This window comes from Tachyglossus aculeatus, chromosome 9 (genome assembly GCF_015852505.1).
Source record: "Tachyglossus aculeatus isolate mTacAcu1 chromosome 9, mTacAcu1.pri, whole genome shotgun sequence".
In the NCBI taxonomy this organism is placed as follows: Eukaryota; Metazoa; Chordata; class Mammalia; order Monotremata; family Tachyglossidae; genus Tachyglossus; species Tachyglossus aculeatus.
The window spans coordinates 57,741,982-57,766,443 of NC_052074.1; the positions used below are offsets into that span (position 1 = coordinate 57,741,982).

Consider the following 24,462-nt stretch of genomic DNA (forward strand, 5'->3'; position numbering starts at 1 on the left):
AGCACACAGTCCGTTTGTGATAGCGTTTGCCCATTTCAACACACGCACACACACACTTTTCCTCTCTCGCAGGCCCATTCTAAAGCCTTCTTATTCTGCCGGACTACAGGGTGGGTCCAAAAAGTTTCAAAACAACAAAACTTGGGGGTGGCTTGCTTTTTCTCTCTCCCCTTCAATCAATCAATCAATCGTATTTATTGAGCGCTTACCGTGTGCAGAGCACTGTACTAAGCGCTTGGGAAGTACAAGTTGGCAACATATAGAGACGGTCCCTAGCCAACAGTGGGTTAGGTAAGGCAACTGCCTTTGCTTCGCTTGTGGGGCACCGTTGTTCGCGCGACGACGCCCAGGATCGGCCACGAGCAGCGTGGCTCAGTGGAAAGAGCCCGGGCTTTGGAGTCAGAGGTCATGGGTTCAAATCCCGGCTCTGCCAACTGTCGGCTGTGTGACTTCACTCTTCTGTGCCTCAGTTACCTCATCTGGAAAACGGGGATCGGGACTGTGAGCCCACCGTGGGACAACCTGATCACCTCGTTACCTCCCCAGTGCTTAGAACAGAGCTTTGCACATAGTAAGCGCTTAATAAATGCCATCATCATCAATGAATCAATCAATCAATCATATTTATTGAGCGCTGACTGTGTGCAGAGCACTGTACTGAGCGCTTGGGAAGTACAAGTCGGCAACACATAGAGACAGTCCCTACCCAACAGCGGGCTCCCATCACCAACGACTCTGTAAATCGACGTGAAGGCGGTTCGGGGTAGGTTTTTTCTGCCGTCCAGTTGGACGGCCCTGGCTTGGCGTGGAAGTTTAGTGAGGGGGAGAGGCTTGCCAGGGAAGGAGGGAGAGGGGGGGCGGGAGGGGAGTAAAAAAATAGAAGGGACTTTTTTGTGGAGAGGCCGCCCCGCCATCCATCCGCCAGCAGGGACTCTCCCCCGCGGTGGAGGGAGGATCTGGTGCTGGGGAAGAAGGATGCCTAGTTATCTGGTACTGGGGAAGAAGGATGGGTAGTTATCTGGTCCTGGGGAAGAAGGATGGGTAGTTATCTGGTACTGGGGAAGAAGGATGGGTAGTTAGCTGGTACTGGGGAAGAAGGAGGCGTAGTTACCTGGTACTGGGGAAGAAGGAGGCGTAGTTATCTGGTACTGGGGGAGAAGGAGGCGTAGTTATCTGGTACTGGGGAAGAAGGAGGCCTAGTTATCTGGTACTGGGGGAGAAGGAGGCTTAGTTATCTGGTACTGGGGGAGAAGGATGCGTAGTTATCTGGTACTGGGGAAGAAGGAGGCGTAGTTATCTGGTACTGGGGAAGAAGGAGGCTTAGTTATCTGGTACTGGGGAAGAAGGAGGCTTAGTTATCTGGTGAGAGGCGCCTCCTCCCTCTGCTCCGGGGGGCTGACGGCGGTCTTGCTCAGCACGGCGGCCGAGTAGGGCAGGAAGCCGCTCTCGGAGCGCTGCGAGGCGGCCGCGCAGGTGAAGTCCGAGCCGCTGGCGCCTCCCCGCGACCCCAGCGCCGCCGCCGCCGCCGCCGCCGCCGCCTGGTTGCTATGGCAACTGAGGCACGAACAGGGCGTCGACCCTCCGCTGGGGGGCGCCGCCGCCGCCGCCGCCGCCGCCGCCGCCGCCGTCGAGGGGGCCGCCGCCCCGTTGAGCCCCGCCGCGGCGGCCGGGGACTGGTAGAGCCCCGGGTGGCGGAAGCCGCAGAGCAGCTCCGGGCGGGAGTAGGGGTGGGAGAGGGCGCGGAAGGTGTCCAGCGGGCGGATGGAGGGGGCGAAGGGCGACGAGGCCGCCGCCGCCGCCGCCGCCGCCGCCGCCGCCGCCGCCGTCGTCACCCCGACGTGGGGGTAGTAGTGCAGCGGCACGTGCGAGTGGAAAGGGTACGGCAGGCTCCCCGTGGCCGCCGCGTGCGTCATCATGTAGGTGTAGAAGCTGGGGTCGGCCGGGTGCGGCCACGACATGGCCAGCCGCTGCCGCTTGTCCTTCATCCGCCGGTTCTGGAACCACACCTGGACGGGCGCGACGGGACGGACGGACACACACACACACACACACACAGCGGGGTTAGCACTCGGGCGGCGGCCTTCCTTCCTTCCTCCGTTCCCTCCCACGCGAGTCTCGCCTCACTCCACCCAGCTCCTGCGAATGCGTATGCACACATTCCCATGAGAGTCTCCACGCAGCTCCTGCAAGTGTGTACACACACACACGCACCCCTTCCCATGCAAGTCTCTCCACGCAGTTCCTGCAAGTGTGCGCACACAGACACACTTTCCCATGCAAATCTCTTTCCACGCAGTTCCTGCAAGTGTGCGCACACAGACACACTTTCCCATGCAAATCTCTTTCCACGCAGCTCCTGCAAGTGTGTACACACACACACGCACCCCTTCCCATGCAAGTCTCTCCACGCAGTTCCTGCAAGTGTGCACACACAGACACACTTTCCCATACAAGTCTCTTTCCACGCAGCTCCTGCAAGTGTGTACACACACACACACGCACCCCTTCCCATGCAAGTCTCTCTCCACGCAGTTCCTGCAAGTGTGCGCACACAGACACACTTTCCCATGCAAATCTCTTTCCACGCAGCTCCTGCAAGTGTGCACACACACACACACACTTTCCCATACAAATCTCTCTCCACGCAGCTTCTGCATGTCTATGCACACAGACACACTTTCTCATACAAATCTGTCTTCACGCAGCTCCTGCAAGTCTGCGCACACAGACACACTTTCCCAGGCAAATCTCTCTTCACGCAGCTCCTGCAAGTCTGCGCACACAGACACACTTTCCCATACAAATCTCTCTCAACGCAGCTCCTGCAAGTGTGTACACATACACATACCTTCCCATTCAAGTCTCTCCTCTCCACCTAGCTCCTGCACGTGTGTACACACACCTTCCCACACAAGTCTCTCCTCATTTCCTCAGCTACTGCAAGTGTGTACACACAGACACACACATCTTCCCATGCAAGTCTCTCCTCACTCCTGCAAGTGTGTACACACAACAAACCTTCCCATGCAAGGCTCTCCTCACTCCAGCCAGCTCCTGCAAGTGTACACACACACACACACCCCACACACACGCCACTCAAAGTCCCCACTGTCCTTACATCCCACCGCCCTGCCCCGCACAGCTGGAGGAAGTTCAGACAGCTGCTGTCCGATGTGCACAGCTCCCCACTCATCTGCCCACTTGCCAGGTCTTCTCCAGCTGGCAGTGCCAACCTTTTGACTTCTCTAAGTGGAAAGCTCCGCTTTTACCTCTTTTCCACCCCCATCTCTCCACCACCCTCTCCCCGTTGCCCTCCCTCTTTACCTCCCTCCCCCCCCGCCCAATTGCACACGAAGCACGGGAATGTGCAGATGGATTCAGGGCCGATTCGTCTCCTTTGAAGAGAAGCAGCCACCACAGTTTTTATTCGAAGCTTTCTTGTAGGCTATGGAGGGGCGTAAGGTGCAGGCACGCTTATCTAAGCAAGACCTGGCACGTAAGCATAAATATTGCTTTAAGAATCAGAGAATGCGTTATTTCAAAATTTCCGATTGTCGTCCTTCCGGATCTGGGGCCTTCTCTTTGTGGCCTTTCCCCAAAACGTATGAAACTATACTTCGCTATTTCTCTCAGATAATGAATGAACGGGACTGGTCCAAATGTAGGAATTCCCCCTCCACGAGGAAGTATCGGGATGTAGGGAAGTCCCCCCCCCCCCACTTTCCTTTCTAAACTATGGAATGTGCCAAAAGTGTCATCGGATCATCCATCGGCCCAGACCTTCCATCCGGAAGAGTCAATAAACGGGTTCGCCTCCGAACAAAAGGACACCGATTAAATTTGAAGTAGTGTAACCCTTTTCCTTCTGCAGAAAGCTCCCCGATCTTTTGTCCGAAAGAAAGCGGGGTTCGAGGGGCGAGAGGAGAAAAAAGAAGACTGTTTGGACACTGTTTACCGGTCATTCGCTCTGCCCCATGTAATATAATATGATGTACATTTTAAGTCCTCTCATTTTCTCTCCTTCTTAGCCGTTATACTGTGATTATACGACAACGACCGCTACGGAAAATAAATGATCGATTTTTTTCATAAAAGCGAAGGGAAAGTTTCCACCTCCAGGAATCGCAGAGAAACAAAGACTAACGGGATTTTCTGGTGGTTCGACAAAAAGGGCGAGGAAGAGGACAATTCGCTGGGCATTATGCAATAAAACAATCCCAACCGATACCGTGGCTGTCTCTGTCCCCCTTCCCGGGAGCACCCCTCCATCGGTGGGATTATTTTACGAGTTTGGGTGGGTGAGCTGTGCATGAGGGAGGGGGACAGCGATTTGGCCTTTTTCGGGACCCCAAATCTAGGTGGATAAACGGATGGACAGGCGGGTAGGCAGGCAGACAGACAGAGAGGGGACGGCGCAGGGCGATCCAAAAGCCGGTCGCCAAAGGAAATACCTTGATGGTGGTTTCGGGCAGGTTGAGGGCGGCGGCCAATTCGCACCTCCGGGGTCGGGACACATAATTCTCCCGGTAAAACTCTTTCTCCAGCCGGGCTATCTGCTCCCGGGTGAAGGCGGTGCGGTACCGTCTCACTTGGTCGGCTCCAGAGCCCGAGTTTCCCAGCGCACTGCTGCTGTGCAGGTTGGTTAAGCCGGAGCCCGAAGAGGAGGAAGAAGAGGAGGAGGAGGAGGAGGAGGTGGTGGTGGAGGCGGCCGAGCTGCCCTCCGAATACCCTAAAAAGCAAAGAGAGAATGCATGAGACGCTGCGTGAAACGCTGGCTCCCGGCGGGGCAGCAGGGGCGAGGGGATGCTTGCGGGGGCATCAAATCAAGTAGCCGCTCGGTGGCTGTGCCCGCTGCCTCCGTCCTGGGCTAATGGAAACTAGCTGTCACCGTAACGGATTACCGCTGCTAGGAGAATCGATAGAGTTTTTGAATCCCTTCATTCCCCCCTCCCCGCGAAAGAGCTTCGGAGTGGTTCAGGGAGTTTTCCCCAAGTCCGGCGTCTGAGGCCCAGCTGGGCCGAGGGGCAAAGGCTCCCAGCTCCGGCTCCCGCTTGGTCAACCAGGTGCCCGGCGCGGGGATCTCGGTGGGTCGGCCACTGTGGCATCCGCTTCAGCGGGGTTCACCTGTTTTTCTCGCTTTTTCGTTGAAGGACAGCAGCATCCAGGGCCGAAGCGCCTCCCCGGGATAGCGGCGGGCGAGGCCGCGGGAGTTTCCGTGGGCCGAAGCCCCAACGCTGCCCACCGTCTTTCCTTCGAAGCTACCAGTGGCAGTGCCAAGGTGCCCCCTCCGTTTTGTCGCGAACAGACCCGCTTTCCCGGGGCCCGACCCAAATCCTCAGGAGCGGCCGGAATGCACGAATTCACTCATTTCAGTGGGATTTATTGAGCGCTTACTGTGTGCAGAGCACTGGACTAAGCACGAATCACACACACACACACACACACACACGCATACAGGCCGCCCCCCCTCCTCTGCCCTGCCCCGGGGGGCACTGCCAGCCGGGTCCGGGCAAGGGTGGCCCTTGGAACCGCCCCTCCCCAGGTTGGCATGAAGCTCCAGGCGGCTGGAGGAGGGAGAGGGCCGGACAAGGGTGCGTGGCCAAGTCCCGCGCCCGCCCCCGGGAGTTGGTACCTTTGCCAGGGGGCTCCTTCAGCTGGGGGGCACCGAGGCCGGCGGGGGAGCGGAGGGCCGAGCAGCCCACCTCCAAGTCGCCGTTCAGGTCAGGCTCGGGAGCCCCGTCGGGATAGTGGCCGGGCTTCTTCCTGGCCTCGGCCGCGGGGCCGTCCGAGCCGACCGCGCCGTCGGTGCCCGGGGGCTGTAGGTTGAACAAGGCGTCGATCTCGAATTTGCCCTTGGGCGGCAGGTCGCCCAGCGAGCCGTGCAGAGAGTTGGGGGGCAGGCGGGGGCTGTGCGGGGAGCCCTCCAGGGCCTCCAGCACCGCACTCCCCGCCGGGTCCGACAGCCCGGAGAACCTCTTGGCGGCGGCGGCGGCGGCGGGGCCGTGCAGCCCCCGCTCCATCAGGATCATCTCTTTTCTTATCCTTTCCATCATCTCGGCTCGGTCCGGGATGCCCGAGTCGCCGGCGGGGCCGCGCTGACGATGAGCTGCAAGGCGGGGGCCGATGCGCCTTCAGCCCCGGCGAGCGGCTCGAAATATTATTATCTCTTTCGGAGGGAGGCGGGAAGAGGGAAAAAAAAGTGCGGGATGCCAGAGCGAGGGAATGGCTGGTCAAAATGACCCATACATCCTTCCGAGCCCGAAATGTCATTCATCAAAAAGTAGCGGTCGTCATTAAGGTACGAATGACGCTGTTCGAATAATCATTTATTGTAACAGGTTTATAAGCAAATAAATACAAGCTCCTGTCACTGGGTAATGAAGGCGGCTTCGGAGCAGACAAATAGATCCAGGTAGAAAGGAAGGGGAGACAAGGAGTGAAGAGGAAAAGCTCTCGTCCTGCGCTTGATCAGATCCTGCTTCGACTGCTCAGGGCTTTGGTCTCTGGGGTGAAATTGACAGTCTGATTAATAAAATGAGCGGCGCGACATATCCCCCTTCATTTAGGTACATCATTATGCTCTGATTTTTGTTTTGTTGCCTTTTAGGTCCTAATGATGCAGCGTCCTTCCCATTTTTCCCTCGGACAGAACTATACGGGCAATAAGAGATAATACTGGGGACGGGGGAGTGTGTGTGTGGTGGGAGGGGGGTTCCGGACAGAAAGCTTATTCCGGATTTTATTCCTCCCCCCCACCTTTTACCAGCGAGACTGGTGGGGGAGTGGGAGGGGGCGGGTAAGGTAGGGGCTGTGGGAGACGCTCATCCCGCCCGGGTCTGGCTGTCTGGCTCACTTTTCCTGCCGATTAAAGAACCAGATCGGTATTTTATTTCACAAACAGGATGCTATGTCCCCTCCGCCCCCTCGCCCCTCCACCTTTCCCAGCAACCCAAACCCCAAATCTCCCAGGGAGAGTTTGCCAAACTCCTGCTCCCCACTGAGGGTAATGTGCCTCTCCGCCCGTCTCTGAATGGAAAGAATCACGACGACTCTTATTTTCTAACACATTATGGTTATTGAATTCTGAGCTCTGGGTATAACGTTTCTACTTTTTATAATCCTGCTGATGGATGGTCCTCTCGCTACGATTTTTCCCCCCTCGGAAGAAATAGACTGTGCTGCGTGATCTGGTCGCAGGACTCGACAAATAACTTTAAACGCGTTCGTCCTATAAAGCGCCATATGGGCAGCGCTGTAATCTCCTTTCACATTTGCAGCTTTTTTTTTTCCTTTTGCATCGAATCGTTTTCGGAAATCAAACCGGTTTCAGGTTCAACACCACAACACGGTAACTAGAGACTATATCTCCTCCTCCTCCTTCGCCTCTTCCTCTTTCTCCTCCTGCTCCTCCTACTCTACCTCCTCCTCCTTTACATCTTCCTCCTTCTCCTGCTCCTCCTCCTCTAAGTTCTCCTCTGCCCTTTCCTCCTCCTCCTCCTCCTCTGCCTCTTTTTCTCTTTTTCTCTTTCACTCGCTACTCCTTTTCCCTCTTATGCCCCTCCTCTCCCTTCTCCTCCTCTTTCTCCCACACTTCGTCCTCTTCCTCCTTTTACTCTTTTGAAATCCTTATCTTATCTCTTTCTCCCTTTCTCCTTCTCCTCCTCCTCCTCCTCGCGCCCTACCTCCTCCACTACCAAAGTTACCTGTGGCTCCGTGATCTTTCTGCTCGTTTCCCGGGGCGCTGGGGGTCGCCGCCGGCTCCTCTCACTGACCTAGTCTGGGGAGCCGAGAGGAGTAGACAATTCAAAGTCCCCCCTCTCGGTGATCATTTTGATAGTCATAATGACGCTGATGGCAACCATTTTACCGAAGATAAATCCTTTGGCGTGAACGCCTCGGCGGTCGACTACGATCTCCACCTCCCCCCGACCCCCAGACGGGTAAACGGGCCTTCGCCCCCAGAATCTACCAAATAACTTCCCGATCTTCCTTCACCAGCAGGGAGAAACCACTGCAAAACGCTACCTCGGCTGGGAAAGGACGGGATCCCGGGAAGCGGCGGATCGAAAGGAATCTGTCCCCGAGCCTGGAGCCCCCCACATAGACACACACACATACTCACACTCACACTCAAACACCCTTCAAGGTCTCTTGTCTCGGTTTCCTTTACCCAAGGTCTTTCCCATCTTTCTTTTGTATCATTTTCTTTCAGCCATAGACCGACGCTTTGGGGAGCATTTCAGAAATTGTTTGTGTGTGTTTCTGTGCGTGTGCGTGTGTGGGTGTGTGGGTGTGTGTTTGTTCATTAAAAGCAGTATTCTATCCCGAAGTTTTTTGACTGAGCCTTTCGGCCTGATTGATGTCCAGCTGCGTTGCAGTTTACAGCTACCTCCCAAGTGGGAGCTAGGGAAAAGTTTTTATTAAAACCCAGTTTGGACTAAGATGGGAACAGTCGGAAATCATAGCCAGCAAACGGTTCTATCTCTCTTTGTCTCTCTCTGTCTCTGTCTCTGTCTCACCCACACACTGCCCCCGCCCCAATCAATCTCTCCTTTCTCTCTCTCTCTCTCTCTCTCTCTCTCTCTCTCTCTCTCTCTCTCTCTCTCTCTCTCTCTCTCTCTCTCTCTCACACACACACACACACACACACACACACACACTACCTCCAGCCCTCTACTTTTCCCTATCAGACACTTGAGATTTAACCCTGAACCATTACCCCCGTCTCTCCTTCCAGAGCCCCACATTATAACCAAGCGGGTCTGTCCCGATTCCTAGGTCCGATCCCGAGCCTCTTACCCGACACGTCTCCTGGCTCGGAGGCTGCAAAGGCCCATAGTTCAGAACTGCTTCTCGTCTAAACCCAATCCCATTCCGTTCCCCACCCCCTATCCCATTTTGCACTTTTCCTGCTGCTCCCTGAAGAAAAGTCTCTACTTAAAGAGGAAAAGTTTCTCCATTTTTTTGTTTGTTTGCTGTTTGGAAGCAGAGTTGAAATAATGATGGATTATAGAGCGCCCGGCCCTCGAACTGATCGTGTAGCTGAAAGGATGCTTGCTCCGGCCTGCAAAGGCAACCAGCAGCTTCAGGGGGAGAAATGGGTCTGTGGGAGGCTTTACTGCTGTCGTTTGGCGCCCCCATCTGCTTTCTTAAGTGCTTTCCCTGCTCTCTTTCCCTGCTCTCGAGAATTCCCAAACCCCAGCCAGAAATTCATCTCGTCTCACCGCGGTCAGTCCCTCAAACGCGTGCAGAATCCCATCCAGGCCCCGTCACTAAAACGGGCACCCCGTCTCTCACCCCTCGCCCCCCACACCACAGCCAGACTTCTTAAGGGGAATCCCACCCGCGGAAAAAAAATCGTTGGGAGGCCTCCTACGAGGGTTCTTAATTGGTGGTTTTAAGAAATATTTTGCACCTTTTAAATAATGCTAATATTTCATGTTAGGAGTCATTTATTGAGAAAACTGCACTCAAATCCACGGCGGGGAAATTACATGCCATAAAAGACATTAATAATCTTCCGCTGAACTGTGTCGAGGTAACAAAAATGTTATATAATTGAGTTCAGTTAAAATCCATCAATTCATAGATTAGACAGGACTATCCGTGTTTTACCTCACTTTATGCATACATACGGTAATTTTACATTCTGTTTAATCCTGCCTTCGACACATGCTTAAAGGGTGATCAAAAAGTTGCTAAATTTGAACCCCATTAAGGGAAGGGATGAATTTAGGTAAATACACCAGATTACAGACACCCATACACTTCTCTGGTCAGCCTAATTATTTTATTATAAGTATTCCTGGTCATTCAGAATGCAGATAGATACGAGTCGGTTCCGTGCATCACACCGTTTCCCTTTTCTCTCCCCAGGGTACGCTCGTAATGGTTAAAAATGGTTGTTGTAGGCATATTTTAAGATAGTACTTGAGAGAGACTACATCAGTGCAAACTGAGAGATTCTAGCGACCAAGAACCCCATAGCAGTTATGTACATGTCTTTAAATCCATATTAAAGATTGCTTGTTTATTCATATTAATGTCTGTTTCCCCCTTTAGACCGAAAGCTCATTATGGGAAGAGAAGGCGCCTGTTAGTTCTGCTATACTGTGCTCTCCCAAGCGCTTTGCATATAGTAAGGGCTCCATAAACACCACTGATTGATTGATTGAAGAACAGCATAAAAATTCCAGCTCTTAAACTCTCTCACTCAAGAATTGTTGGGATTCCAGACTAAATATTTGTTTTCTGGTCAACTGTGAGCCGTCCAAGGTGAAGCGGGGAGACCATTAGTGTGATTGCAGGTAATAAAATGCTCAGAGAAGCAATGGGAAGGGTCAGACATAAACTTGACAGGGGAGGGAGGTCAAAGTGCGGGAGGGCTCTCAGTGATGTACTTGACTTTTCTATTATTGTCTCCATGGGCGCGTTAATCCATTATTTTAATTGGTTGAAACTCTGAAGGAGGCTAAGAGAGCAAAGAGAATGGGGTCTAATGAATCTTGGTCAGTGTCGCCTTCATTTTTTACTCGGCCGCTCAAGGAAATTTGCATTGCGTCGAATTTCCTTGTGTGTGCCGTGAATTATCAGAAAGGTTGGCTATAAAGGAAGGGAGGAATTCAGTGACTTGATAGGCAGAACCCATTTCTAAAATGTCACGCATCCTTTACTTCGGTTTAGGTTAGTTTGTTTTTCCCCCTCCTGTCACAGGGAAGGGAGGAAAAGAAATTCCAATTTGGATTCCGAATCTCCCCAGGCCCATTTCTATTTCAGCGGACAGCCCGGCGGTTCCAACTCCTGTCTGTGACATTCCATAGTCCCAACAGGAAAACTTGTAGGGACATCTAGTGATCAACCTACGGTATTTCAGGCTGGACTAATCGAAAATGGGAAACACGTTAGTCCGGCAATGGTTTCATCCAAATGCTGACTGGGGCAAAAGAGGGAAATCACCAACTCTTCTTCGTCTTAAGCCTCTACAGTTGGAGTCTTTACTTTTAGAATTTATAACGCCTTAATGCTGTCCACTGGAATTATGTTCACTTCAACGACTTTCAACTCCGTTCCTCATGAAACTAGTCGTTTGTGTGTGTGGTCATTGGTGCACTGCCCGCAAACCCACGTGGGTACAGGTATGTGAACATAAGAATATGTACTCATATATCACAGACAGAGGGATCATTTTATCCGTATGGAATTAATAATTTTTTTAACTTTGTTCGAGTGCCTGTAGTTCCCTTGGGCTACCATTCTAAATCGCTGGAGTTGGCACTTAATTGAGTTTCATTCAATAAGCAAAATGTGCCAGTGGTTTCGAATCTTCAGAAATGATCAATTCACAAGTCAATTAGTTTGTCATTTTTTAAAAAAACTTGCGGATGATTGGCTCAAACTTAGTTAAAGGTTGTCTTTTGACACAAAATAAAATTCTCAGTCCTGAAATTGCTCGATCAAAAGGATTACATCTTGCTAGAACCATTATATTCAGTCTTGAATCTAACTCCAGCTGCATTTTTTAAAAATCAGACTATTGCTGTGGCTGGGAAATATACCCTTGGTTTGAAGCAAACATTGCCGTTCACTTTGTTGGAAAAAAAAAGAACATTTAGCTAGTATGGCTCTGCTATAATGGAAGCTTTTATTTAAGGCAGACTTTCGGTACGCACTGAAGATTTGATTTACTTGGGAGTTCAGTGGAAGACGCTGCTTTCTTCCTCACGATTTTCGATTAGAGGGGCTGTTAAAGCATAAGGAGGCATTGTATTATTAAAAATGAATTATCATTATCTTCGTCATCGTAATGACTGCAATGACTCTGGCCGGGTTGTTAATTTACTTTACAATAGTTTGGCATAATGCGCAGAAATCGGTTTTTTCAACCTGACGGAGACTCACTATGATTTGAGAGAAGGGGTGAAATGAAGGCGAATATAGTTCACGGGACAGGTCACAACTTACAGAGTAAGACACCGAGGAAGGAGGAAAGCGTGTGTTGGAGGGGCCGCGCTGCTGCTCTTGTTGCCAAGTCCGTAATTGAAGTTGAGAGACTGAAAGATTGGGCGAACTGCAGGTCGAAACCGCTGTTCTGCCGCTCCTAAAACGCCTGATTTTGTTTTTAAAATACCCACATAGCACTTTCCCAAAACGTTTTTAGCAGAAATTCCCTCTTTTTCGAACTATGAAAGCCTTCAAAATCGGTTTCATTAGGGAGAGCTTGCTTTGAGGAATTTATTTTTACTAATGAGTTTCCATTAACAGAACAGGCTAGTCAGAATACTATTAAATGGAAAGTGCCTGACAGCCGTATGTCAGACTAAATGGTAACAATTCGCAGACATGTTGAGCCTAAAGTAAACAGGAGCATTATGAGGAAAAGTCTTAGAAATTCCGTTTTAAAGTTTCTAACCACCACTTCCTCTCGATTTTTTTCCCTAATCAATTCATAAACGAAGTGGATACTCCATTGCTCCACGTATATCCTTGGTAAAGGTGTGTAATTGTTTAGCAATTGTTTTGGGTGCTGTTAGTTGTGTGACACATTAAGAAAGCCGCACAATTTAAGTCTGGTGCAAATCCAAATAGTATGTGAGAATTACTCAGCGCTCGATCTCTCCCTTCTTGTATAAACGTTTAAACCGAATGCTAGGATTATCCTGTTGAATTTTTATGCCTACACTTTCGAAATGTACCAGCACCAATCCTAGGAGGACGATCACAAGCCCCTGCCCTGATTCTCAAGGAAAGCTATGAAAGCTGGGACTAGCTTTAGGTACTCTATTACACAAACCTTTGAATGCAAATTGGTTTTAATACAATTTAACTTCTGCTGGAAAAGAAAAGTAAAAATGGAAAGACGAGAGGAGGTTTTCTCTCTCTTTTTTTTCAGTTCGGTTTTCTCTGATTTCAACCAAACAGCGTCAGTGGAGGCCTTTATTCGATGGAAAAAATCCTCATAACTTGAGAACAACTCAGCCGTGTTCTTTTTTCAAAGGAATCCAAATAAGGAGACTTTTAGTAACTCAAGTAATCGAACACTGTTCTCCGAATTCAGAGGAACAAAAGATTTCTCAGCTACTTATCCTTTTAAATGGTTTGGAAAGTTGCTGTGGATCGGGAGCTCGTCCTTGTGTCTTTCTGGTACCTTGCTGCTCCTAGATCGATCGAATGGAAGCTTTGTAAGACACCACTGCCACGTGCGGAATATTAATGTCAGTTTTCGCCCTCCACCGCCTCAAAGGATCCAGGAGAGCCGGGTGCAGGTCCGGAAACGCGGCGGGGAGAAGCGGATCCCCAAGCTTTCGCCCACGCAGCCAAACTCGCCCTCGGGAGCTAATCACAGCCAATTCTCCTTTTTCCGGACTGCCACTTGACGAGGAAACGGTCAGGACTTAAAAAGAAAAAAAGAAAAAAGGGAGGTCGAAGGAAGTATCTTACTTCTCTCTCCCATCCACTCCTCCCATAACTTTCCTCTTTATTGGAGTCTTTTATGGTTACTGCATTGTGCATGTCAACACACCAAATGCGATCAACATGTCGGTCCTCCGTGAGATGTCCCTTTCTCTTGGCAGTGGGGAGACGCGGCGGATATTTCTAGCCTCTCCTATCTCGAGGAGTGCAAGTTGAGCTGGGCAACAAGTAGCCCCCGAGCAGGCAAAGGTTAATGGAGTAGGTGTGCGCCGAAATGGGGTTTCGACGGGGTCGAAAGCGTTGTGATTTGGTACGACTGGCCAAGCTAGCGAGACCCCCAATTCCATCATCATCATCAATCGTATTTATTGAGCGCTTACTATGTGCAGAGCACTGTACTAAGCGCTTGGGAAGTACAAATTGGCAACACATAGAGACAGTCCCTACCCAACAGTGGGCTCACAGTCTAAAAGGGGGAGACAGAGAACAAAACCAAACATACCAACAAAATAAAATAAATAGGATAGATATGTACAAGTAAAATAAATAAATAAATAGAGTAATAAATATGTACAACCATATAAATCATCTCTCTCTTCTGGGGTTTCTCGAAATGGGCTGAGCACCAAAGCCTCGGGGCTCCCCCGGACTGGGGCAAAACTTAACTTTTCCTGGCGCGGCAGCGGTTCGAAACCGTGTTTGATTTAGGGCTGTAATTGCTCTTCCCACCGCCGCGGGATCCCGCAGATGCCTCGAGTGCGGTTCTGAGCGGGCATCGTGGCGCTCCCTCGCCCAGGCTCAGACAGGCCAGTCCTCCGCCCTGGCGGTCCCGCAGGCATCGCGGGCCTCCGGCCCACCTCCGGGGAGCGTGGAAAGTTTGGGGAAAAGGGGCATCTTTTCCCTCCTTCCTCACGGCTGTCCCTCCAACCTCTGGAGTAGCCAATAAAACGACATTCGGTGCCCAAAGTCCTTCCAGGACAATTGGCCCGGCTGGTCCGATGGGGTGGGAGTAGGGTGGGTCTCGACTCCAAGTCGGGAATGTTGAACCCTCCGTCTTAGAGTGGGGATGGGGGTCTTCCTACCCCCTCTTCCTCGAGTGGGGTAATGGCCTGGATTGTGCGGGCGTGCCCGCTGGGAGAACTATCCAAGAACCGCGTGGAAAAAAGGATGCGAGGGCTTCTTTGGGCGACCCCGAGGATGCGTGTGTCTGCGGGACTGGCGCACTCACCCAAACTGCATGTGCGTATACATGTGATCGGGTTGTGGGTGTGTGTGTGTGTGTGTGTGTTTGTGGGTGTGTGCGCTCGGGTGCCCGATTCCGTTTGACCCTGTTTGCTGTGGGATCATGGGGCGGTTAAATAAATCGTGGCAAGTTCGAACCGTCTTGGGTTAGCTTTTCGGCCCTCTCTCTCTCTCCTCTCCACTCGGCAGTCCGCGACGGAGACGGAAACGAGCGATCCCGGGCCCCGAAGAGGGACCCCTTGGCCGGTTGGTGTGGTTGGAAAGTCCACGCTCGGTCAGGGGGGAGGAGGGGGCCGGGGGGGCGGGGGCAGGGGGCTGCTGCAAGCCGCGCTCCCCCGGGGCGGCCTCCCCCACGTGTCCCCGGGCAACCAATGGCTCGGCCTCTGGTGGCCCACACACTCCCCGGGACCAGCCCTCGCCCTCCCCCTCCCCGCCCCCTCCCAACCTGAACTTCGTTTTTATAAACGTCCCGCAATGAGCTAACCTGTTGGCGGGCGGGAGAGCGCGGGAGAGGGAGCGAGGGAGCGAGGGAGCGAGGAGAAGGAGCCGGGGGCAGGGAGGGAGGGAGGGAGCAGAGGCCGGAGAGGGGAAGCAGAGGCCGGAGAGGGGAAGCAGAGGCAGGGAAGCAGGGACGGGAGCGGGGAAGCAGAGGCAGGGAAGCAGGGAGGGGAGCGGGGAAGCAGAGGCAGGGAAGCAGGGACGGGAGCGGGGAAACAGAGGCAGGGAAGCAGGGAGGGGAGCGGGGAAGCAGAGGCAGGGAAGCAGGGACGGGAGCGGGGAAACAGAGGCAGGGAAGGAGAAGAAGGGACCGGAGCAGGGAAGCAGAGACCGGGAAGGGGAAGCAGAGGCCGGGAAGGGGAAGCAGGGAGCGGGGAGGGAAAGCAGAGGCCGGGAAGCAGGGACGGGGGAGGGGAAGCAGAGGCCGGGAAGGAGAAGAAGGGACCGGAGCGGGGAAGCAGAGACCGGGAAGGGGAAGCAGAGGCCGGGAAGGGAAAGCAGGGAGTGGGGAGGGAAAGCAGGGAGTGGGGAGGGAAAGCAGGGAGCGGGGAGGGAAAGCAGGGGCCGGGAAGCAGGGGAGGGAAAGCAGAGGCCGGGAAGCAGGGGAGGGAAAGCAGGGAGCGGGGAGGGAAAGCAGAGGCCGGAGAGGGGGAGCGTCGTCGGGCCATGGAGGGCAGGGTGGGTCCGGGCCTGGGGCGGAGGAGCGGGCCGGGCGGGTCGGGGCCATGAGCAGGGCGTCGAGCTGGGACATGGACGGGCTGCGGGCCGAGGGCGGCTCGGGGGGCTCGTCGCCTCCGCCTCCTCCTCCGCCTCCTCCTCCGCCGGCGGTGGGGTCGGTCTCGGCTCCGTGCCGGGGCTTCCTCAGCCCCCCGGGGTTCGGGCCGCCCTCGGTCCGGGCGACGGCGTCCGGCTTCGCCTACCCGGGCGGGGCTCCCGAGCGGTCCGGCTCTTCGTCCTCCGCCGAGGCGGCCCCGGCCAAGGACTGTCCGGCCCCGGCTCCCCCGGCCGCCCCGGCGCTGGGCTACGGCTACCACTTCGGCAACGGATACTACAGCTGCCGCATGTCCCACGGCGTGGGACTCCAGCAAAACGCCCTCAAGTCTTCCCCCCACGCCTTCCCCGTGGAAAAGTACATGGACGTCTCCAGCCTGGCCAGCACCAGCGTCCCCGCCAACGAGGTCCCCTCCCGGGCCAAGGAAGTGTCCTTTTACCAGGGCTACACCAACCCTTACCAGCACGTCCCCGGGTACATTGACATGGTCTCCACCTTCGGCTCCGGGGAGCCGAGGCACGAAACGTACATTTCCATGGAGGGCTACCAGTCCTGGACCCTGGCGAATGGCTGGAACGGCCAGGTTTACTGTGCCAAAGACCAGTCTCAGAGCTCACACTTTTGGAAATCCTCCTTTCCAGGTGAGAGAAAGAAAGAGAGAGAGAGCGAAAGGGAGTCAGAGAGAGGGAGGCTGAGATGAACGTGTCGTTATACGAAGTGTGCGGCTCCTCTGGTTCTTGCGAAGATAGGGCCGGTTCGGCTCTGGCCCTTAGCTAGAGGTGCTCTCTGCTGCGCTTAAGAAAACTTCCCGTGGTTTGTTCCAGACCTGCAGTTGGATGGAAAGAAACTTCAGGATATTTCCCTCTTTTTCCTCTCTCTCTTTTCTGCCTTTATTTATTTCATTCTTTCTTTCTTCGGGGAGAAGGATGGAGGGAGTGCGCATACGTTTTTATTTTTAATTTGGGGGGGATAATGATTGGAAATTGGGTCACGGCGAATTGGAGACAAACGCGAGATGGTTGAGCTCATCTAATCCTAAGAATGTGTTGTAAGTCACGTCCCTCCTCCCCCCAACACACACACAAACACACACACACAAGCACACATACGCACACACTTCAGAGTAACGCTTGCCCTAGGGGACCTTGAGTACTGTTTAGTAGCCGGAGGGTGCACGTGGGCGCGCACACATCCATCCATACACAGACACACATACAGAAACACAAACGCCTGAAAAGATCATTGGAATTTCTCATGAATTTGGTTGCGTACGCTTACGGGCGCTTATGTATCTGCAACCGAGAAAGTGCCCGAATTACCGTTTCCAATAAATATGCCGTAAAATCGCATGCTTGTTAAGGTGCCGGTTTGGGAAGCAATGACAATCCATCAAATTAGCCTTCACTTTGAAGTGTAAATAATCTTTCTTTACTAATGTCCCCGTGTAAATAATAATAAAGTGTAAACAGCCTGGCATTCCTTACGTCCCCATGAGAGCCAGGGCCGTTGTAGGGATCGGGGCAGGATTTAAACGCCTGTAATAAAAACCTAATTTTTTACGTAATGTCGTTTCTAATAGGGGACGTGGGTCTAAATCAGCCTGATATGTGTGTCTACAGACGTGGGAGGAAGAAACGAGTGCCGTATACCAAATTGCAGCTCAAAGAACTCGAGAACGAATACGCAATTAACAAGTTCATTAACAAGGACAAGAGGCGAAGGATATCCGCAGCCACAAACCTGTCTGAGAGACAAGTGACCATTTGGTTTCAGAACCGAAGAGTGAAGGACAAGAAAATAGTCTCCAAACTCAAAGACAATGTCTCGTGATCCAGGGCGGAGGGCAGTAACGGACAATAAAAGCGGAATCAGCCCTTCTCCTCCCAGAAACTATGGGATAGACTTGAAAATATATTTAATTTTTTTCCTTCTCCCGGCGATGGCGACATTTTGAGAACCAACTTGTCTTTCGTGTCCGCATTTGGCTGTAAAGGAAATGTTGCCGAACTTGAATTTGTAGTTTTGTTTCTTACCGGGCTATTGGTGATTTTACTTTTATTTAGTATTTCCCAAAGTTTTGATTTCCCCCTCCAGCCCAGTAGAGAGGAATTGATCTAGTGTGAACCATTTTCATTACGAATTTCAGCACCCCGAATCTGTTCACTATCTTTGTTTAAAAAAAGGATCGACAATCTGGCACCCACACACTTTCACTTAGTATTTGCAGTCACAAACCGCTATGGCCAAACGATTTTAATTTTAAGAAACACCCAGTAATTGGAATGACGAAATAACCACAAAGCAATAATTACCCCAATTCAAGCTGGAGGATGCCAGCCCGGGAAAATAGAGGCGATTTGATATTAATGTGAAAACTTAAAATACAGGAAACCGAAGGTACTGTAATTGTTGTTGTTGTTTTTAATTACCACATTAAAAAGAAACTTTGAACGAGGTTTCTGACTGTAGAGTTTGCCTACTGCGTTACAAAATTTAATTGATGGTTGTTACTGTAGATTTTTCATGCACGTGGAAGATTCATGGTTTCATATTCTTTAAGTTAAAAGTAATAAGATGCATCCTTCTCGATGCATTTCTCTCTCCGAACCAGAGGAGATGGTTAATCTTGGCTGCAGTTTCTAGCTGTACACTTTCTGATACGAATTGCCATCCTTTCTTCCGAGAGGGAAGACTGACACAGCTCATAGAGACTCTGGCATGTTTAACAATTCTGCATATCTGGGACAGGCTGAATAAACGAACGTATGCCTACCTGTGTGTGTATTTTTAGCGCAAATAGCGGGTGTCCAAATATTCGCAAGTTTGTTGGAACAAAATATCTTCACCTTCTAGAAGGGAAAAAATAACAAAACAAAACCGAGATGGAAGTTTTTCGATTGGACATAGAAGAAAACGACACCAAGTAATCACTTTCCAAAAGGTCTGAGAGTCTGTAGATGAGAACACGCTTTAATTGTCCAGGCCACGTCGACCATACCAGTGGCGTTATTCCGACATATCTTTAGCAATCTATGCTCTTGGTCTTATTTTCGGAACGTGTTGTCCTCACAGCTATGTTTATTTATTATAACGGCTTGGGACTCCAAATACTTCGATTAGCTGCAGAGTCGGATAAGACCACCAAGGGAGTGCTCAGAGTCCACTGCGTTTCCTTCTTCTCGCCTCGGGTCCCTTTCCCTTCCTTTTTTTAAATTTTAACGTTGCTTTAACTTTAACTATGGTGTTTGAAATATGAACGCAATTTCCTCTGTCTTGATTTTAGCCGACATCTCCAATAAAAAATTACTTTTCTTTCAATATTAACTATGATTCGGGCCTTTGTATTTCTTCCCTGCAACGAGGAGTTTTATGTGGGGAAGAAACTTTTATGGCTGGGATGTTAAGAACAGAAAAGCGGATATGTGCTTCCATGACTACGAATGGTCGTGAACTGAGAAGCACGTGACTACTTTTGGAAAAAGAAAAGAAAAAATAAATAAAGAAAACTCAGGAGGGGACGGTAGGCCCTAGGGACTGGGATTCTCCAGAATATCAAGTACTAAGTGAAACTATAATTGTACATCTTAGAAACGCTCGTATAGTCTTTGGGCCACAGCAGCTTTCTCTTCTAGGCGAGAAGAAAGTTACTAAAGGTCCCAGGAGCTCTTAGGTGTTAGCACTAGACTTCAACGTTCATCGTTAACATCGTCACTGTTATTCTAATTATTTAATCTGACACATCCTTTTCGATCCTTTCTTCTTTCTTGAATGATCGGAGAGTCACAGAGCAAGGCACTCTAGGGCAACACGCTCTTTTTGTTTTCCCCTACTTGTTTACTTCAGTTTTCTCATTACATCGCAGAAGAAGGGGGAGCGCCCGGCTTCTTCTTGTGTCTGGGCACCCAGGAAAAGCCGCGATTCCTGCTCCAAACACAGCTTGGCGTTTCCACCACGTCCACTGCCCGCGGGAGGCGATGATTAATGAAACTTTTTCCGAAATTTCGGTCTTTTTCGCCCCATAACCCTGTGCTTCCAACCAACGCGGCTTTCTTTTCATACGTCCTCAGAGCAATTATTTCCTTGGCAAAAAAGGTCATCTAAGCCAGTAATTCGATTGATAACGATGTTTCCTAATGTGACCCAGATTTTGTTGAGCAGAGATTCTGATTTTAATTTAATCGCTAGTTTATGTCTCCGGGTTGGAACCAGGGTACCAAGTTGTAAATTTATTCGAGATTAAAACTACGTTCGAACTCGTTCAGGAGAATTTGTATTGACGGGTAAATTAATACCAGATGAAGGGTAGGTTATTTATACGCGTTCTTTTTATACTCTGCATTGCAGTGGGAGGGGGAAGAGGAGAGAGAGCGCAAGAGAGAGCGCGAGAGACATTTGCTTGCGTTTTATCAATACCCGTACCATAGATTTTAAATAGGCAAATTTCTTTAGAAAAACATGAAGCGGAAGATATTGAAAAACACTCGGGGGCCAGGAAATGAATGGAGCAGAGAACGGCCTCGAGGAGAAAAAAAGCCTGAATCGCAGAAAAAGGAGAGTGGATTGTTTTGTTTCGCTTTTCCCCAGACCCAAAGAGCATTAAACATCGGGATTCATTCAATTCATTCATTCAATCGTATTTATTGAGCGCTTACTGTGTGCAGGGCACTGTACTAAGCGCTTGGGAAGTACAATTCGGCAACATATAGAGACGATTCCTACCCAACAACGGGCTCACAGTATAGAAGGGGGAGACAGACAACAAAACAAAACAAGTAGACAGGTGTCAATAGTAATAATAATAATAGCATGTATTAAACGCTTACTATGTGCAAAGCACTGTTCTAAGCGCTGGGGAGGTTACATGGTGATCAGGTTGTCCCACGGGGGGCTCACAGTCTTAATCCCCATTTTACAGATGAGGGAACTGAGGCACAGAGAAGTTAAGTGACTTGACCAAAGTCACACAGCTGCCCACTGTTGGGTAGGGACCGTCTCTATACGTTGCCAACTTGTACTTCCCAAGCGCTTAATACAGTGCTCTGCACACAGTAAGCGCTCAATAAATACGATTGAATGAATTGGCAGAGCTGGGATTTGAACCCATGACCTCTGACTCCAAAGCCCGTGCTTTCCACTTCTAGATTGTGAGCCCACTGTTGGGTAGGGACCGTCTCTATATGTTGCCAACTTGTACTTCCCAAGCATAACTTAATACAGTGCTCTGCACACAGTAAGCGCTCAATAAATACGATTGAATGAATGAATGAGCCACACTGCTTCTCTACCATCAGAATAAATAGAATTCTAGCTATTATATCATTAATAAAATAGAGTAATAAATATGTACAAATAAAATAGATAGAGTAATAAATGTGTACAAGTATATACAAATGCTGTGGCGAGGGGATCTTTTCAGATCTCCGGGACTCCAAGCTAGCTTAACCACCGGTTTACCCTGGCCTGGAATGCCCTCCCTCCGCACACCCGCCAAGCTAGTTCTCTTCTTCCCTTCAAAGCCCTACTGAGAGCTCACCTCCTCCAGGAGGCCTTCCCATACTGAACCCCCTCCTTCCTCTCCCTCTCCTCCCCATCCCCATCCCCCACACCTTGCCTCCTTCCCCTCCCCACAGCACCTATATATATGTATATATGTTTGTACATATTTATTACTCTATTTATTTTACTTGTACATATTCTATTTATTTTATTTTGTTAATATGCTTTGTTTTGTTTTCTGTCTCCCCCTACTAGACTGCGAACCCGCTGTTGGGTAGGGACCGTCTCTATATGTTGCCAACTTGTACTTCCCAAGCGCTTAGTACAGTGTTCTGCATAGAGTAAGCGCTTAGTAAATACGATTGAATGAATGAATGAATCCGTTTTCCACCCGAGGCCGATTTCTGCCTCGCAGAGAGGCTCCGGAGGCGCGCTCGGGGGCTTCAATGCCACGGCTCTGAGCTGAACCCCCAGATGCTCCCTTGGCGCGACTGAGCCCCCTCCTTCCTCTCCCCCTCGTCCCCCTTTCCATTCCCCCGTCTTACCTCTTTCCTTTCCCCACAGCACCTGTATATCAATCAATCAATCGTACTTATTGAGCGCTTACTGTGTGCAGAGCACTGTACTAAGCGCTTGGGAAGTACAAGTTGGCAACATATAGAGACAGTCCCTACCCAACAGTGGGCTCACAGTCTAAAAGGGGGAGACAGAGAACAAAACCAAACATACTAACAAAATAAAATAAATAGAATAGATATGTACAAGCAAAATAAATAAATAAATAGAGTAATAAATATATACAAACATATATACATATATACAGGTGCTGTGGGGAAGGGAAGGAGGTAAGATGGGGGATGGAAAGGGGGACGAGGGGGAGAGGAAGGAAGGGGCTCAGTCTGGGAAGGCCTCCTGGAGGAGATGAGCTCTCAGTAGGGCATATGTTTGTACATATTTATTACTCTATTTATTTATTTTACTTGTACATATATATTCTATTTATTTTATTTTGTTAATATGTTTGGTTTTGTTCTCTGTCTCCCCCTTCTAGACTGTGAGCCCACTGTTGGGTAGGGACTGTCTCTACATGTTGCCAACTTGTACTTCCCAAGCGCTTAGTACAGTGCTCTGCACACAGTAAGCGCTCAATAAATACGATTGATTGATTGATTGATTACAAGTTGTCGCGCATGCGCGGTCCCCCGCCCGAGGCGCTCGCTGCCCTTTACCGTTGATCTTGACCGTGTTCGGCGGCAGAGCGCGACGCCGGGGGGAGATGGGTGGAGCCATAGCGCCACCTGCTGGGCCCGCGGTGGCGTTGCGCGGGAATCCCGCTCCCGTCCGCATTCGGCCAGCACAGGACACTCTCAATCAGTCAATCAATCAATCAATCGTATTTATCGAGCGCTTACTGTGTGCAGAGCACTGTACTAAGCGCTTGGGAAGTACAAGTTGACAACATGTAGAGACAGTCCCTACTCAACAGTGGGCTCACAGCCTAAAGGGGGGGGACAGAGAACAAAACCAAACATACTAACAAAATAAAATAAATAGAATAGATATGTACAAGTAAAATAAATAGAGTAATAAATATGTACAAACATATATACATATATACAGGTGCTGTGGGGAAGGGAAGGAGGTAAGACGGGGGGATGGAGAGGGGGACGAGGGGGAGAGGAAGGAAGGGGCTCAGTCTGGGAAGGCCTCCTGGAGGAGGTGAGCTCTCAGTAGGGTCTTGAAGGGAGGAAGAGAACTAGCTTGGCGGATGGGCAGAGGGAGGGCATTCCAGGCCCGGGGGATGACTTGGGCCGGGAGTCGATGGCGGGACAGGCGAGAACGAGGCACGGGGAGGAGATTAGCGGCAGAGGAGCGGAGGGTGAGGGCTGGGCTGGAGAAGGAGAGAAGGGAGGTGAGGTAGGAGGGGGCGAGGAGATGGACAGCCTTGAGGCCCAGGGTGAGGAGTTTCTGCCTGATGCGCAGATTGAGTGGTAGCCACTGGAAAGTTTTGAGGAGGGGAGTTCCCCGCCCTCGCTACAGAGCAAGACAAATTTCCTTTTCCCCACCGAGGAAAAATCAGCCTGCAGACTCAGCCTGGCACCGCGAAGGGAAAAATATCTCAGCTATTGTGGTTGCCCTCTTCAAGGCAGGCACCAATAGTGCTGTGGAGCCCGCCTCACCGTTATTATTATTATCATATTTATTGAGCGTTTACTGGGTGCAAAGTACTGTGCTAAGCGCTTGGGAGAGTACGACACAACATCAAGAACATTTCCTGCCCTCAACGAGCTCAGTGTCTGTTTCTCGGTCTCGGTTCACTCGTTGGCGCGTCTCTCCGGGCCTGAAGACCTTGATCATTTATTCATTCATTCAATCGTATTTATTGAGCGCTTACTGTGTGCAGAGCACTGTACTAAGCGCTTGGGAAGTACAAGTTGGCGACATATAGAGACGGTCCCTACCCAACAGCGGGCTCACAGTCTAGAAGGGGAAGACAGACAACAAAACAAAACAAATTAACAAAATAAAATAAATAGAATATGTACAAGTAAAATAAAATCGAGTAATAAATATGAACAAACATATATACATATATACAGGTGCTGTGGGGAGGGGAAGGAGTTAAGGCGGGGGATGGGGAGAGGGGGAGAGTATGGATGAGGATGGCTGGACATGGATGGACATGGCTGGACATGGATGGGGATGGATGGACATGGATGGACATGGATGGACATGGATGGGCATGGATGGACATGGATGGGGATGGATGGACAGGGTTTGTTCCTTTGAGATGGTCTCGTCCACCTCTCAAACCCAGTGTGGGCAGCAGAGGGCTACGAGGAGCAAAGACTTGGCTAGGTATAAGTGTAGGCACTTGATGTCTCTAGACGGTGAGCTTGTCGTGGACAGGGACTGTCTCTTTTTATTGTACTTTCCTAAGCGCTTAGTACAGTGCTCTACACACAGTAATCGCTCAATAAATACGACTGAATGAGTGAACTCGGCCGCCGCCGGAGTCCAACCTCCTTCTCGTCCCTCCTGCA

The 24,462-nt window shown here is 50.8% G+C and overlaps 2 protein-coding genes and 1 long non-coding RNA gene across 3 annotated transcripts; 2 read left to right on the forward strand and 1 right to left on the reverse strand.

Annotated features, from left to right (window-relative positions):
* Positions 1-1,355: 1,355 nt before the first annotated feature.
* EVX2 (even-skipped homeobox 2) lies at positions 1,356-6,053 on the reverse strand. The gene is made up of 3 exons (XM_038751891.1): positions 5,633-6,053; positions 4,452-4,729; positions 1,356-2,006 (listed from the first exon to the last, which is right to left on the reverse strand). Exons 1-3 carry the CDS (start codon positions 6,051-6,053, stop codon positions 1,356-1,358), a joined length of 1,350 nt encoding a protein of 449 aa, XP_038607819.1.
* On the forward strand, positions 1,686-4,227 carry LOC119932579. Its single transcript, XR_005452344.1, has 2 exons — positions 1,686-1,916; positions 4,029-4,227. It is a non-coding gene; the product is annotated as an uncharacterized LOC119932579 (long non-coding RNA).
* Positions 6,054-15,875: 9,822 nt separating the features above from the next.
* Positions 15,876-18,268, forward strand: HOXD13 (homeobox D13). The gene is made up of 2 exons (XM_038751774.1): positions 15,876-16,563; positions 17,502-18,268. Exons 1-2 carry the CDS (start codon positions 15,876-15,878, stop codon positions 17,750-17,752), a joined length of 939 nt encoding a protein of 312 aa, XP_038607702.1. The 3' UTR covers positions 17,753-18,268.
* The last annotated feature ends 6,194 nt before the right edge of the window (positions 18,269-24,462 follow it).

Bases quoted from the DNA above. Each gene is read 5' to 3' on its own strand.
- HOXD13 (XM_038751774.1), top strand. From the start codon at position 15,876: ATGAGCAGGGCGTCGAGCTGGGACATGGACGGGCTGCGGGCCGAGGGC. The intron at 16,564-17,501 runs GTGAGAGAAAGA...CGTTTCTAATAG, and splicing joins TTGGAAATCCTCCTTTCCAG to GGGACGTGGGTCTAAATCAG.
- EVX2 (XM_038751891.1), bottom strand. From the start codon at position 6,053: ATGATGGAAAGGATAAGAAAAGAGATGATCCTGATGGAGCGGGGGCTG. The intron at 4,730-5,632 runs GTACCAACTCCC...TTTGCTTTTTAG, and splicing joins GAAGGAGCCCCCTGGCAAAG to GGTATTCGGAGGGCAGCTCG. The intron at 2,007-4,451 runs GTATTTCCTTTG...GCGCCCGTCCAG, and splicing joins TGCCCGAAACCACCATCAAG to GTGTGGTTCCAGAACCGGCG.